This window comes from Episyrphus balteatus, chromosome 1 (assembly GCF_945859705.1).
Source record: "Episyrphus balteatus chromosome 1, idEpiBalt1.1, whole genome shotgun sequence".
Classification (NCBI taxonomy): domain Eukaryota; kingdom Metazoa; phylum Arthropoda; class Insecta; order Diptera; family Syrphidae; genus Episyrphus; species Episyrphus balteatus.
Window position 1 is genome coordinate 122,730,340 of NC_079134.1, and position 16,395 is coordinate 122,746,734.

General features: G+C 31.1%; 1 protein-coding gene across 1 annotated transcript in view; it reads right to left on the bottom strand.

The window, feature by feature from the left end:
- Nucleotides 1–714: 714 nt before the first annotated feature.
- The window catches only part of LOC129910591 (uncharacterized), a 28,958-nt gene continuing 13,277 nt past the window's right edge, over nt 715–16,395 (bottom strand). Inside the window, exons 12-23 of the mRNA XM_055988026.1 lie at nt 10,964–11,507; nt 10,547–10,907; nt 10,151–10,490; nt 9,874–10,091; nt 9,436–9,559; nt 2,662–3,205; nt 2,240–2,600; nt 1,833–2,178; nt 1,397–1,614; nt 1,126–1,266; nt 875–1,053; nt 715–814 (exon numbers count right to left, since the gene is read on the bottom strand). Of these exons, the coding sequence (XP_055844001.1) occupies nt 804–814; nt 875–1,053; nt 1,126–1,266; nt 1,397–1,614; nt 1,833–2,178; nt 2,240–2,600; nt 2,662–3,205; nt 9,436–9,559; nt 9,874–10,091; nt 10,151–10,490; nt 10,547–10,907; nt 10,964–11,507 (3,387 nt within the window). The 3' untranslated portion in view covers nt 715–803. The remainder of the gene's footprint in view (nt 815–874; nt 1,054–1,125; nt 1,267–1,396; nt 1,615–1,832; nt 2,179–2,239; nt 2,601–2,661; nt 3,206–9,435; nt 9,560–9,873; nt 10,092–10,150; nt 10,491–10,546; nt 10,908–10,963; nt 11,508–16,395) is intronic.

Below are 16,395 nucleotides of genomic sequence, written 5' to 3' on the forward strand. Positions count from 1 at the left end.
TAAGATGAATATTCAAATTTTGAATAAGAAAAGGAATGTACAACATCGGTTCCAATTGGTATACATATTTTATTTGAAAGAAAGTCAGTATATGCATTTCAAAAAATATTTGCGACACTTAAATAATAAAATTTAGGAAAGTACCAATGTTGAATTACATTAATGAGGTGTATTTTTCTTTAGCCAGCGCATATGCTATAAAAAAAAAAAACAGAATTAGCAGAATTTTTTTGTTCAAATATAATGCTGGCAGAATTTTGAAAAGCAGAATTTTGAAAAACAGAATAGAAAAAAAGCAGAATTTTGAAAAACAGAATTTTCGCTGAAAAAGCAGAATTTTGAAAAGCAGAATTTTGAAGCCAGAATTTTGACCCGATCCCTTATTTGCAATTGAAATATATTTTTGCTTACATTCGGAGGCAGTTAACTTGGATTCAATTTCTCGAAACAAGTTTTGGTTGGCATGTATAACTTCACAGTGAACAGACCTATGTATTTAGTCACAAAAACTACAAAATAATTTTTTTCGGATTTTCGAAAAAAATCCAAGGGGTACCCCTTGTCTGAAAAAAAATAAAATTTTAAAAAATTTCCTCCAAATCCATTGAGTGAAAAACAAAAGTTTCTCGGACGTCTACTAGCTGAATTACTTGAATACCTCAAAATATTTTTAAAATTATACTTCAACATTGCCTTAGCTTTATCAAAACACAGTTTGCGAAAAATTAGGTTACATTTTTTATTCACTTTAGTTTCATACAAATTTCAGTTTTAATATTCATGTGTTGGGGCTTTCAATGTTTTTACAGCACAACTAAAAATAGAAATGAACTATTAGTAAAAAAAAATAATTTTTTGAGCAATATTTTATTACCTTTTGTTGATGGAGTCCATCCAATTTTCGTTCCTGACTTACTATTCTTTTCCTTAAGCCAGATATGTAATGGTTTGTAATATTCTAATAATGAATTTGCAGACATTGCTGGAAATCCTTGAACTGCCCTGCTCATTGCTGAACGCCATGAAGTTGCTGATCCCATTTTCATCATTTTTCTTAAAAAAAAAAACAAAAATTGATGTAAAGTTAGTTTTAATTTAAAAACTTTTTCGAAAAAAATCTCTTACTTCATGGCTGTTCCAACATCCTTGCTTCCATAAAAGTCACATGCATGTAAAGGTTTATTTGGATCATCTGGAACGTAAGCTCTGCTCGTTAAACAAAAGGATTCGTACATTTGATAGCCAAGTACTTCGGAGGCGAATTTTCTGAAAAAGGGAACATTCAGATGGATTTAAGGCTCTTTCAAAGATGTCACACATTTTTTTTTTAAAGAAATTGATGAATTGGAAGATCTATTGGAGCAGCATTTATTTTTGAGCAAAATTATACTCTTACCTTGTTTGATGGTTTTGTGCAACATCATCAAAGAACTTGTACGAAAAATCTATGTACTTCAATGTTCTATCAACTGGTGCTTCAATTCCGGCATACTCATCCATCAGTTTCCAATAATGCTGATTTGATCTCTCTAATGGCACTCGTCCTTCCAAAACATCAATCATCAGTTTAGTATTAACAAAATGTTCAGCAATATTAAACATTGTATGAACACCCTGTAAACATTGTGTTAACAAAACAAAGTTAAATTTTGTAGAATGATGCCCGACTAACAATTTTGCTTCTATAAAGCTTTACAGAAGCAAAGCAATAGCACATGTAAAGCTTTATAGAAGCAAAATTGTAAGTCGGGCATCATTCTTTTGTTTTGTTTCTGTAAGGCTTTATAGAAGCAAAATTGTAAGTTAAATAGTTTCGTTCCCCATTTTCTTACCATTCTGAATAAACGATTCATAGCCAGTTCATTAGTGTAATTGAAATTATTCAAAATTTCAGCTCTATTCATGTGATTTGGTGTTGAAGCTGACAGAATCACGGCTTCTCCCAAAGGATATTCCAAATTAAATGACGGGAAGAAATAAAACGGAAGGTTTTTCTTCTCCAAAGCATAATGTATGCGTCCTAGATATCCATGGGTTTGAAGGAATCGCTTGAATGTTGAAGTCCTGCAGTATTTCATGTATATCCAAGAGGTCTTATCGAAGATATCTGGTTTGCAATCAATTCCAATTTTTCCAACTCCTTGCGAGATAATCTTGAAACGGGTTTCTTTCAATGTTCTAAAAAAAGATTGAAAATGTTTTATAGCTCAATTAACTTAGATTTCATGAGTGATCTTACTCAGGAATAGGTTCAAAACCAAGTGATAAATAAAAGTCTTCGGCATTTATGAATATTTTCTCAATATCAAATCCTTGAGATTCGAGACCTTCTTGTAAATTTGGAAGTCTCTCATCAGGATAAGATTGACTTAGAACACTTTCCTTTTTCCAGGCTTGAAGTTGAACTTGTTCAATTAGATGATCTGGTATTGGACCCTCTTGATTAACAACTGCTGATCCATACTTAATAGACAATTCACGTCGTATGTATGCATGAAATTCCTGATAGAAAGGTTTGAGATCTTTCATAACAGTTTCCATATCATTGAAAAATTCTAAATCATCAAAACTTCGGAACCAAAACTCCCGCACAGTTAGCCCTTAAATATAACAGATATAGTTAAGACCTTAACAAATTACAAATTTCTGTCTCCCACTAACCATTTAGTTCGGCGGCTCTTCTAAAAAGCTCTACAACATTCATAAAGTGCAAATTTCCAAACTCAAGCTGCTTCTTACGCCATTCTTGCCAATAATGTTGCAATTCCTTGGGATCTAAACTGTGAGAAAATACTTTTCGAATATCGGGAAGAAGTGCCATGTCACATTTATTTGGTTCCTTGTAACTACAGACATCTTTTTGCGTAGCAGCTCCCTGCAGACCCATCAATGATTTGGACAAAGTACTGAAGAAATCTTCTTCAAGAACAAACAAATCCGCTGATCTTAATTTTCGAATACCTTTAACAACATTTGGGTTCCTAAACCCTGCGGTATTGTATTTCTTAGCTTCTTTTGAAATTTCTAATATAACAGTGGAAATCCGGCGTGCTATTCCATTATCTTCTAAAGCAGCAAAGAAAAGCTTATCATCAATTGCAAAGGTTTCGTTTGAGATGTCATTGTATAAGCGATAAAGTCTAATACTGGATTCTTGCAAAAACCGGCTGGCATCTCTTTCGGATGTGTATAATGCGTTTGTTACCTTGAAAAGGAATATTTCAATAAGCTTTAAGGGTTTTTTTTTTTAATAAAAAAAGAAGAACTTACTCCAATAATAGAAGCAAACAAACAAATTAAAATAATTTTTGAAGCCATATTGCTGGTCAAACTTGCGACTTCACTATGAATTTTGGGCATCCATATCACTCTTATTTATAGCTTATTTTTCTGTTATTCATATCTCTAATTTGAATGCCAGCTTGCACAGAAAAAAAAAATAATAAGTAAATATTGTTCTTTCAAAGATAATAATAATTCAAAATATTGCGGCTTAACCGCAATCTCTAAAAGCTTATCGAGCTTTGAAATGACCCGAATGTGTTTTTGGAAATTGATAAGAGGTGGGTGCTAAACAGGCTTTTTTAAAACAAAAAAAAAACAATGTTTTATTGAATTGAAATTGTAATATTTTTCGATCTAACTTTGGAAACTTTTATAATTTTTTGAAAACTGCACTAACAGGGCAAGTTTCTAAAATGTTACACCATCATTGTCACAACATACAAATGTTTTTAGCCGTGTTGCTCTGAAAGAAGAGTAAGAAATTGAGTTTTTATAAAACTTGGAACTGTTAACACTGTGATAGTTCAAAAAACCGACAGAGGGCTCTTATGTCTACTAAAGATAATTCGAGTATGCTGAACACGATGGCGTTCTTAGTTTTTCTGGATTAGGTCAAATAAGAAAGATTTTTGCGTTTGAAATTTTGTTTGCACATGCCAAAACTGAGGGTATAAAACACCATATATTTTCCAATTTTTGATTTTTTATCGATGAAAAATGATGGAAAATCTATTTTTTCGCAAGTATTATTCGTAAAAGAAGTTATTTGAAAAAAAAAAATCTGCCGAATGACATTTTTAATCATTTTTTTATGGCAAAAAAACGTCGATTTTTCTTCAATTTTTCTTACATTTTTTAACTATAAAGGTACAAATGTATGCGAAAACTCAACATTTTTTTGTACACACCTTGTATGTGTTAGTACTCTGGAATATTATACATATGTAGATGTAGATATTTAATTAAAAAATCAGGCATGGTATCAATATTTTTATTTAATTTTTGTTTAAATTCAAAAAATCATTTTTCTTTCAATTTGTTTTAAAATTAAAACATATTTACTATTACTTCCATCTGCATTATATGAGCTTACATACACAACACATAATATATTTGTCACAGTCCCCGTTTAACTGAAGAAAATATTTAAAGATCAGAAACGTGTTTCAGATAAGCGGGTTTTTCTCTTAAGAGGGTTTCTCTTAAGCGGGTTTTTATGCTACTTGAGCCCATGGGCGTTTTGCCCCCACTTCTCCTACATATGTATTGCATTTAAACTTTTTGTAATTTTTTTATTTTATAAACTTAAAAATTAAAAAAAAAACAGTGTTTTACTGCTACTTTTTCACTCTTAAGCTTAACCAATATTGTAGATAGGTAGGAACTGCCTATTCGTATTTGTAAACAAAGCCATATTCTATCCTGAAATACAACATCAAATCGTTGCCACCGAGTGCTCCATTTAAATTTAAGTAATACGAAAAATATTAGAAAAATTGAAGAAAAATCGACGTTTTTTTGCCATAAAATAATGATTTAAAATGTCATTCGGCAGATTTTTTTTTCAAATAACTTCTTTTACGAATAATACTTGCGAAAAAATAGATTTTCCATCATTTTTCATCGATAAAAAATCAAAAATTGGAAAATATATGGTGTTTTATACCCTCAGTTTTGGCATGTGCAAACAAAATTTCAAATGCAAAAATCTTTCTTATTTGACCTAATCCAGAAAAACTAAGAACGCCATCGTGTTCAGCATACTCGAATTATCTTTAGTAGATATGAGAGCCCTCTGTCGGAAAAAAAAAGTTCCATTTTCGAACACAGTGAATTAATTTGCAGCGAAATGGTTGGCGTTTAAATTAAAAAATTTGATGAGTTACTTGTTTCTAATTTATTATCAATAATTTAGTGAAAAAATTTTAAAGAACAAAAATCAATTATGAGCGGAGGAAGCAAAATACTCTTGCAAAGTAGGGAATTTTCAAAATTTCACAAGAACTGCAATTACTCGAAAATCGTTAGGATTTGCAATGAACATCAAGTTACCAAATTCTGAATGCACTTAAGTTTACCTATCAGCATATTTCGTTTGAACCATTAATTTTGGGACACCCTGGACTTGAAGTTCAAAAACTTCAAAATATTTTTTCAAAAGTTATTTCGCTTTTTAATAAAATTACACGATGTAACACTCAAAATATACGCGGGTGGAGACCTATCAGGTTATGTAGAGCTAGTCGCACGAAACGGTATTTGAAAATTTCCTAACACAACCAAAATCTGGAGTTACGGGCAAAAAAACGGTTTTTTTGACCTTAACCCATTGAAAAAATTCTAGCTTCGACAATTTTTTTTACCCATTTTCGATTTTTTTACAGTTTCTGATAGAAGATAAATATAAATATCGATTTCAAAGTTAAAAATAGGCGAAAAAAAATTTTTTAAAACTCATTTTATACTATTTTTGTCCAGACTGTGAACTTTAGTAAAAAAAAATTACTCACACAGAAAACTGCCCCAATTGATTCCTGAAAGAACAGTGAAAACTATATGTTTCTATGTCTTATAGTTTTTGGAAAACGCGAATCGCTCTATATCTCCAAAACTATTTATCCTAGAGAAATGATTATCAGACCAAAGTTCCTGGAAATTTAATTATCTTTTTCTTTGTAATACATTATTTTTCTGAGCGGGCAATGGTTTTGAGGTTATGTTGTTTTAATTTATTTTTTTTTTGGTTTTTTTAAGATTTTATCATTCCCGGTATTAGTTACATAAATTTTTAAACAGTTAAAGTTATAGACCATCAAATTTCCAATAATTTGGTATAGTCTGGTAGTCTAAGTACACGAAAGTTAGTAAAAAAACAGACATTTTGTAGAAAGACATATAGGGAGGCTGATTTTTTCAAATCTGAAAGAGGAGTATTAGAAAAGTTTTAGTTCTGGTTCTTGGAACGCCGAGCACCTGGTGAAATCCGCCATTTTGAAAAACGTGAATTGGTATAGGTATACCTGCTACACTATTGACTTGACCGAATAAGTTACTTAACCAAAGTTGAAGGTAATATGAATATCTGTTCTTGTACATGCACTGTTTTTCAGCGAGGACAACACTTTTGAGGTTATGTTGTTTCTTTTTTTAATTTTTTTATTTTTCACGGTCTCTATGATAGAAAAATAATTTTTTAGCATCATAAAAGTTGGATGTTTGACTTAAAAGTCAAAATATGTGTACCACAACATTCTACGGTTTACCATAGCCCACCTTAATAACTAACTTCCTCTCATATCATATGTTTCTTGTTCTTACATTACGTACACGATTAAGTATTTTAGGTATGAACCTTATGCAAAAGCATATTAGTATATTTTTAGAAAATATTGAAAGGGATTGATCTTAAAATTCCGTATCTTTGGTTTGAAAAATCACATAATCTTCAAAAGTATACCAAATTAATGGAATATTGATGTTCTACAACTTTAATCAGAGAGAAAAATAAAAAAAAAAAACCGAAAAAATATAAAATTAAACAACATAACCTTAAAAGTGTTGTCCTCGCAGAAAAACAATGAATGTACAAGAAAAGATATTTATATTACCTACAACTTTGGTTGATTAACTTATTCGGTCAAGCCAATAGTTTAGTAGATATAGACCAATTCACGTTTTTCAAAATGGCGGCTTTCGCCACGGAGTTGGTGTCCCGAGAACCAGGACTTAAGCTTTTCTAATACCCTTATTTCAGATTTGAAAAAATCAGACTCCCTATATTTCGTTTCTTAAAATGCCTGTTTTATTTACTAACTTTCCTGTACTTAGACTACAGTTTTCAGATCAATAACTTTCGACTCATACATCGCATGACTTTTAAAAATATACCAAATTATTGGAAATTTGATGGTCTATAACTTGTACTGTATATAAAATTATGTTACTATTACCGAGAATGATAAAATCTTAAAAAAAAAGGAAACAAAATAAATTAAAACAACATAACCTCAAAACTATTGCCCGCTCAGAAAAATAATGTATTACAAAGAAAAAGATAATTAAATTTCCAGGAACTTTGGTCTGATAATCATTTCTCTAGGATAAATAGTTTTGGAGATATAGAGCGATTCGCGTTTTCCAAAATGGCGGATTTCGCCAGGGGGGTGGCGTCCCGAAAACCAGGACTTAAGCTTTTCTAATATCCCTCTTTCAGATTTGAAAAATTCAGCCGTCCTATATTTCGTTCCACAATATGCTTGTTTTTTTACTAACTTTCCTGTACTATAAATTATTCTATCACAGTACAAAATATTAAGATAATTTTCTGAAAACTTTTTGTTTTATTTACAATTGAGGATATGAGAACGATAGTATTGTAAACTATTTTTTTTTTTTTTTTTTCAAAAATGAGTTTTACATAAAAATGGGTCTTTTAATATAACTATTTTAATACAAAAATAGATTTATGCAGCTAGATACACTAAAAAAAAGTGTTGTTTTAAAAAAACCCTGTATCTGAAATCTCTCGTAGCTTAAAACTGAATTTTATGGCTTACGCTACTATTGTTCTCATAGCCTCAATTAACATCGATTGTTTTTGTTGGACCACCATTTACACCTATCATAAAATTGACGGACTGCTAGTAGCAAAAAGACAAGGAAGCAACTATGGCCATGGCCAATACTTTGCAGCGTTGTTGAGGTCTATTGAGGAAATAGCAAACCATCAAATGTTAATACTTTTCTCTATCCCTTTATAAAGACATTAAGAAAAATAAGGAACTCGGGGCCCAATTCCGCAAGAGTGAGTTTTTCTGTACACGTTTTTTCGTGTACACAGAGGAATTCACACTTGCGGGATTAGGTCACTGGTTTCGTGTTCCAAAGAACAACTTATTTTATTCAAGTGCAAACATTTATTTTCGAGTCGCGCTCTGGCAAATTTCCTTAGATACATGCATGCTTGTGAGTTATGAAAACTACGTAATGAAAAATTTTCCTTAAGATAACTATAAATCAAATCACTGTCATTACAACTAAGAAATAAAAAAAAAAGAAAAAAAGTCATATATGTGAAATTCACACGTGGTAGAAGTGAAACCTTAAAAAAAAATTTTCTTGCAAGAAAAAATAAAAAATCTACCTATTTTTTATTCTATCTCCTTTAAATACATGTTTTTTATATGACAACCTATATTTATATCATCTGAAAGCTTATTGTTTTAGCTCAAAATATTTATACCGTCCATGTCTATACAACATCTACAAAAAGAGCTTATTTTTTTCAAACCAAATCACTTTTCCTCAAAAAAGCAAAAAAATCAATCTTTTTTCTTTTTTAACACCATTAAATATATTTTTTTAAATGACATCCTATAATTAATTCTATATGATCTGAAAGGTTATTTCACCATAGAAGCTACATATATTTCGTTTTGATGAGTCGAAAACATATACGCTTTTAAATATTTTACCACTCTACATATATCATTTTCACTAAGTCTTAGAAACAACAAACAAAATTTTAACTTTAAAGGGCTAATGTAATATTGTTATCCTACAGATCATAACACATATTGACGCCAGTTTTCTCATCTGTTTGGCTAAATTGAAACACCTTAGATAAAAAAAATAAAACTATCGAATTTTATATTGAAAGTATTTTTATTTCGATTTAATAAATATTCCAGTCGATCGGGCACATTAACTCGAACCTGTTTTTGATTTGCACCGATTTTTCAGAAATCATTTCACAACTGTAAAGAAATAAATAGATTTTTTTCATTATATTTTATGTTGGAACAGTATTTTTGAAATTACTTTTTGTTGAAGGAGTCCATCCAGTTTTTGTTCCTGATGCACGGTTTTTTTCCTTCAGCCATTCATGCAATGGCTCATAGTATTTTAATAGTGAGTCAGCAGACATTGGTGCGATATCTGCAGCAATTTGTCCAATAGCTAATCTCCAAGTTGTTGTTGAACCCACTTTCATAATTTTTCTAAATTATTAAATAAAATTGATTATGAAATATGTATCTACAGCAAAAAATATTTCAGGCCGAGAAACAAATTATAAAGTTCTTTGTAGTGAGCCAAGCTTCAAGTGTTTCTTTTGTTTTATTTGATTTCTTACTTCATAGTAGTTCCTACATCCTTGCTGCCATAAAAGTCACATGCATGAAGTGGTTTGTTTGGGTCATTTGGAACATATCCGCCACTTTTCAAACAAAACGATTCGTACATTTTGTATCCCAAGATCTCTGAGACGAATTTTCTGAAAAAAAATAAAGCAATTTTGTTATTAAAATAATGTAGTTCAAAAAACCTTACAAATAAATGCTCATTTCTATAGTGTTTGTTAAGCTTTTGGGCATCGCCGAACCAAATCAGGTCTAAACCTGAGTAAGATACATGTAGATAAAGTAGAGAATCACTCCATGTAACTCTACATGTTTTTTTTAGATAAAAGCCAATACCCATTCAGAGACCGGATAATTCCGTGTTGTCGATCAAATATTGGTAAGACGATACGCTGGATATCATCAATGATCCTACAAAATTAGCGAACTAAGCTAATTCGAGTCTTACCTTGTTTGATGGTTCTGAGCAAGATCATCAAAGAACTTATAAGAAAAGTCAATGGACTTCACATTTCTGTCAACTGGGGGCTCAATACCAGCATATTCATCCATAAGCTTCCAGTAATGTTGATTAATAAGCTGAATAGGAACTTGTCCCTCCAAGACATCAAGAACAACTTTAGTATTTACAAAATATTGAGCAATATTAAATATCGTATGAACACCCTGTAAATTAAAATGAAATTTACTATCAAAACAAAAGAAAAATGAAATAAAAGTCTTACCATTCTAAATAAACGATTCATTGAAAGTTCATTTGTGTAGTTGAAATTATTTAAAATCTCAGCTCGATTCATATGAGTTGGCGTTGAAGCTGAAAGAATAACAGCTTCACCCAATGGATATTCCAAGTCAAATGATGGGAAGAAGTAATATGGAAGATCTTTCTTTTCCATGGCATAGTAAATTCGACCAAGATTGCCATGGGTTTGAAGGAAACGCTTAAATGTTGAAGTCTGGCAATATTTCATGTATACCCTTGGAGTCTTGTCAAAAATATCAGCCTTACAGTCTTTTCCAGCGTACATTTGAGGAATTTCCTTGAAACGTTCCTTTTTGATTGAACTAACAAATAATAACGAACAGTTAAGAAATGCTTTTATAAATGAAATCAAACATACTCTGGGATTGCATCAAAACCAAGTGATTTATAAAAATTTTCAGCATGTTCGAGGATTTTTTCAATATCGAATCCTTGAGACTCAAGTCCTTCCTTCAAATTTGGTAATCTTTGTCTTGGAAATGAATCACTGAGGACACCTTGTTTCTTCCAGGCTTGAAGCAGAACTTGTTCCATAAGATGATCTGGAATAGGTCCTTCTTCCTTAATAACATTTGATCCATACTTCAAGGATAATTCTCGTCGAATATATGCGTGGAAATTCAAATAAAATGGCTTGAGTTCTTGCATTGCTGACTCCATTTCAGCAAAAAAGTCTAAGTCATCAGAACTTCTGAACCAAAAACGTCTTACAGATACACCTTTAATTTGCCATAATAAAACTCTTGATACTACTTATAAAACTCTTAATACTTACCATTTAAGTATGCAGCTTTTCTAAATAGTTCGACAAGAGTATTGAGGTGAACATTTTCCATACTTCCTTGCTTTTGACGCAATTCCTTCCAATAATACAGCAACTCATTTGGATCCAAGCTGTTGGTGAAAACCTTTCTTATATCTGGCAAATATGCCATATTGCACTTTCTCCTGTGAGTGTAGTTGCAAATGTCCTTGTCGGTAGCAATTTTCTGCAATGCAACCAAAGAAGTTGACAAACTAGTGAAAAAGTCCTCCTCCAAAACAAACAAATCAGCCGATCGAAGTTTTTGAATACCCTTGATTACATTCGGATTTTGAAATTGATAAGTTTTGTATTTTTTAGCCTCTTTGGAAATTTCCAACATTAAAGTTGCAATTTTTTGGGACATTCCTTGATCGTCTAAGGCAGCGAAGAAGAGCTTGTCATCGATGTTGTAGGTGATGTTGGAGATTTCATCATAAAGTCGATAAAGCCTGATACTGGAGTCTCGTAAGAATATTTCAGCATCTTTTTCAGAGTTGTAAATTGCCGAGGTTACCTTAGAATTTGTTTTAAAAAATTAGTTTAAGTAGATCTACACAATAAAAAAGAACTTACGCTAAAGCAGAAGCTTGCGATTAGAAGAACACAAAACCGCCAGTTCATGATGGTTGGTCTTGGTATTTCTAAATGTCATCTAAATGGATGGAACCGAAAGTTCTCATATTTATAGAATTTTTTTTTTGGTTTCTTCAAATTTAATTGTTGTTGTCAAAAAGTTTGATAAGAAAAATAATATACTCGTTTTGAAGTTAAAGAATAAAATACAAGTTCATTTCGGCGGACTCAAAGAACCATTATTTAATTGTTTGTGGTTTTAATGTACGAATTCAAATTATAATACATAAATAGTTTTGACCTTCGATAAGCGATTAGAGTTGATAAGACATAAAGAAAATATAAGAAACTTTAATGATTTATTTTTTTTAAATTTTGTGTGCATGCATTTTTTTTTTTTTGTTTAGAGCTGCCAGGGCTCACATTGCATATGGTGGTACAATTTATGATTCACCTGAATTAAAAAATTAAAGAAGCTTGGATGAAAGTACGAAGTGATATTCCTTAGTTTTTTTTAAATTTCCTTACTGCTTAATTGAAGGAAAAAAAAAACTTGTATTTAAACAATTAAGTGATGAGGCTTTATTTTACTCAATGGGTAATACATTGAACAAAAATCAATCTATCAATCCCATTCGAATTGATTCCAAATAATCGGAGACGGATTTAATCCCTTAGATGTGCAATTTAAAGAATCCAAAAAACGACGTTATTCTAAAAATTGAAGGATATGCAATAGAGTGGAGCGTTGTTGGACTTTTCTTTCAGATCACTGAGTGCAACTCATGGTTTATGCCTTGTGCTCTTCTAAATATATGCTGATACTTTTTTTTTATTCGAAAATGGAAAAATAAAAATCGGGAAGCCTCTGAACATTGCTCGTATTTCACGAAAATAGATATTTTATGAGGCGTTAGAACCCATCTGAATTGATTTAATCTTTTTCATTTCACTACCAACTGCTCATAACTTATACTGAGTGGTCTCTAGAACCAGATCTGATCCCCTATTTTGAGTCGTTAATGGAAAAAACGAAATCGGGAAGGCTCCGAAAAATGCACATTTTCGCAAAAATTCAGATTTTTTTAAATTGTATAAAATCCCACCCACAACAAATTTCTTTTACAACTTGTTTGTGTTTGCTATATTTGAATCGTTTATTTCAGAAACAGCATAAGTCCAAAAATTTTTTTTTTTTGAAATTTCTCATTTATGTATAGTTATTCATCTTCTGAAAAAAAAAATTAAGTATGTCAGACCCCCCAAAATACGAAAACTGAAAGAAAAGGGCTCAAAATATATGGAAAATTTTCACCCGGTGACAACATTTTTGACTGTTAAATACATGACTTTTTACCAGTTTTAAATTATTTTGGCAGCAATCTTGACACGCACCCCCTTTTGTTATATATCTATAAAAAGGTAAAGAATTACTCTATCTATATCTATTAAATTCATTAAAATTGTACTCAGGATTCAAAAGTTATAGCCAGATTTCTGGTGGTGGCAGCATTTTTAGCTCTTGAAAAATATGACATTTTATCAGTTTTAAATTTTTTTGGCAAACATCATGACACGCAAGCCTTTAAGTTATACATCTATAAAAAGGTAAAGATTTACTCTATCTACTGTTATTTAATTTATTAAAATCGAAAGTAGGGTTCAAAAGCTATAGCTAAATAAAAACAAAAGTTTTACCACAAAAATTTCGTTTATTTCAGAAACGACATAAGTCCACCGACTTTAAAGGCTTAAAAACCCGCAAAGACCTAAAAAAAAGTTTATATTTTAAAGGTTTCTAAATGCATCTTAGGCTAGATTATAACTCGGCATACTCTAAATTTGAAGTGTTGTGGAATTTTAAGTAAAAAACAGTTTTTTGTTGCTCCTGAAAAGTTTATGCTCATGGACTTATGTCGTTTCTGAAATAACGATTCATTTGTTAGAACCTATTTGAACCTTATAAGCTATGGAGCACTCAAACTGAGAACTTTTCTGAAATAAGGACGTCGTTTATGGGGGATTTAAGAAAATGCTACTTTGACGTCCCCTGACTCATTTCAATAGAATTTTAAATACCGCAGACCTCGCGATACAACAAACCCTCTTGACATGCTTGAAGGGAGTGGTTCCGCAGACCTCGCGATACAACAAACCCTCTTGACATGCTTGAAGGGAGTGGTTCCGAGAGCTATACCGATTAAGTAGGAGTGTGGCTCGAGAATTGTGGAGGTGATTTCCAAAACCCTCTATCTGACCTAAAGGTAGTTTTGAGTAAAATGCCAAAAACCTTTACTTCGTAATACAGAAGATATAGAGCAAAATAATCTTTACGAAATTTTAATAAAATAAAAGTTTTCAAAATAAATATATCTTAAGTCTTTATATTGAAAATTCCTTATTAAAAAGTCGGTATATCTGCTTTTGGAAGTATAATTGAATTATGTCTTCTTTTGGAAGAAAAACTATTACAAAAATCTTCTTTTGCAGGTAAAACCACGATTTTTTTTTAATATTTTGTAAATAAACCTTAATCAATATCAGTATTTTAGTTTATAACAAGAAACAAAAATACATTTTTATAAATGAAATTGAATTAAAATGCGTTTCTGGATCGCACGTACTTGCTCTTGTAACTTGGAGTGTTTTTTTTTTTTTGTTATTTGAATAGCTCTATTTTTCATTTTTTTGTAAATGATAAGAAATAAAAGTCTGCAAATTTTGAAAAAAATTGGTACGAAATAAGCTAAAAAATAAGTCAATTTTCGCAAAAAACCACAACGCCATTTCCATTATCCAATTTTTTGAGAAAAACCAAAAACACGGATTCTTAATATTTATTACTAAAACTCTTAAGTACACAAAATTTAATTAAAATCGTTAGACCGTTTAGTTCCTAGCACGGTGTACAGATGGACGAACGGAACTAAGTGATGACGAAAACTACTTTTGTAACTCCTCCATCATCGTAATGTGGCATTTTATCATACGCAAAATTGATATTTTTTATACTGAAGAGGCCTTATTGGAAAGAACATTTTGTATAGGCCATTTTGGAAAAAACATTTGGTGTTCAATAGGCTGTTTTGGAAATAAAGTCGTTTTTTTACATTGAATTACTATCTATGTGTGCTGTTTAGAAAATTATTTTTGATTGAATCAGACGCGCGTTGAAAAGACCTTAAAATGACATGCATATCTCAGTTTCCGATTTTTTTCCGAAAGCTGGTTTTGGAAATCAGCTCCTCAATTGTTGGAGGAACTTAGTTCAGATATGAGACAACGGCATCGAAAAATTTGTATACCAGTTCCCCTACTTTTTCCCTTCAGGATCGTAGCAAAGGCATGACTTCGCGGCTGCCATGAGCCGGTTAATGATTTCACGGTGCATTATGGAGGTTGCGTTAAAGCTTCAAAACAAACTGATGTCGAAATAGAATAACTTTCCCACTCCTCAGGAATATGAAAAATGTACAATTGATAGGTCGCGAGTGGCGAGTGTATCTGTTTCGTTGAAAAAAGTGCTGTCTTTTTCACACAATCATCTGATTTTTTGGATTAAAAATTTGTAAAAAAAAAAGAAGTATCATAAGGATAAGGATTTTAGTAGACTTTTATGAGTATAATAGCGTTACTTTGGGGATATTATTTATCTATACTGCTTAGTACTTAAAGCTGCTTTTAACTAATTTTTCAATACAGCAAAAGTAGTTCAAAGTAGTTTTAAGTACTTAGCGTAGATAAATGTTACATAAGGACTATTAATATTAAGATCTTAAATTAATAAAAATACTTATATAACATAAATAAAAACTAGTTGGCAGATCGATTTCTTTTATAAGCTATATCTCTGTCCATAGTTTTTACCAAATTAAATATATAAAATATTTTTTGGATTTCAACTAAATGCTCGTTTGCCATGTTTTTGCTTCCTAGAATTGCATGTGATCTCAAGGTCCAATTTCTTTGTATAATGGCCTGCTTTTGCTCTACTGTCCCACTCACACAAAAAGCAACAATACTTTGTATATCCTCCTTGCAATCCTGCTAGCATATCCAATCCACTACTTTAAAATCGGCACATATGTTCCAAAAAGAAGTTATCGTACTGAATTCTATTGAAAAGGAACTTCATGTTTTCGTAAGTCTCTTTCATATTTGAATCGTTTATTTCAGAAACAGCATAAGTCCATGAGTACTAACTTTTCAGGAGCAACAAAAAACTGTTTTTATGTTAAAACTCCACAACACTTCAAATTTAGAGTATGCCGAGTTATAATCTAGCTAAAGACGCATTTAAAAACCTTAAAAATATAAACCTTTTTTTAAGTGTTAGTGGGTTTTTAAGCCTTTAAAGTCGCTGGACTTATGTCGTTTCTGAAATAAACGAATTTTTGTTAGTAAAACTTTTGTTTTCATCTAGCTATAGCTTTTGAACCCTGCTTCTGATTTTAATGAATAAAATAGCAGTAGATTGAGTCAATCCTTATCTCTTCATTGATGTATAATTTTTAAGCTTGCGTGTCATGATGGCTGCCAAAATAATTAAAAACTTGTAAAATGTCATATATTCAACAGTTTAAAACACTACCACCGCCAGAAATCTGGCTATAACTTTTGAACCCTGAGTTCAATTTTAATGAATTTAATAGATATAGATAGAGTAATTCCTTACCTTTTTATAGATGTATAACAAAAGGGTGTGCGTGTCAAGATTGCTGCCAAAATAACTTAAAACTGGTAAAAAGTCATGTATTTAGCAGTCAAAAATGTTGTCACCGTGTGAAATTTTTCCATATATTTTGAACACTTTTCTTTCAGTTTTCGAA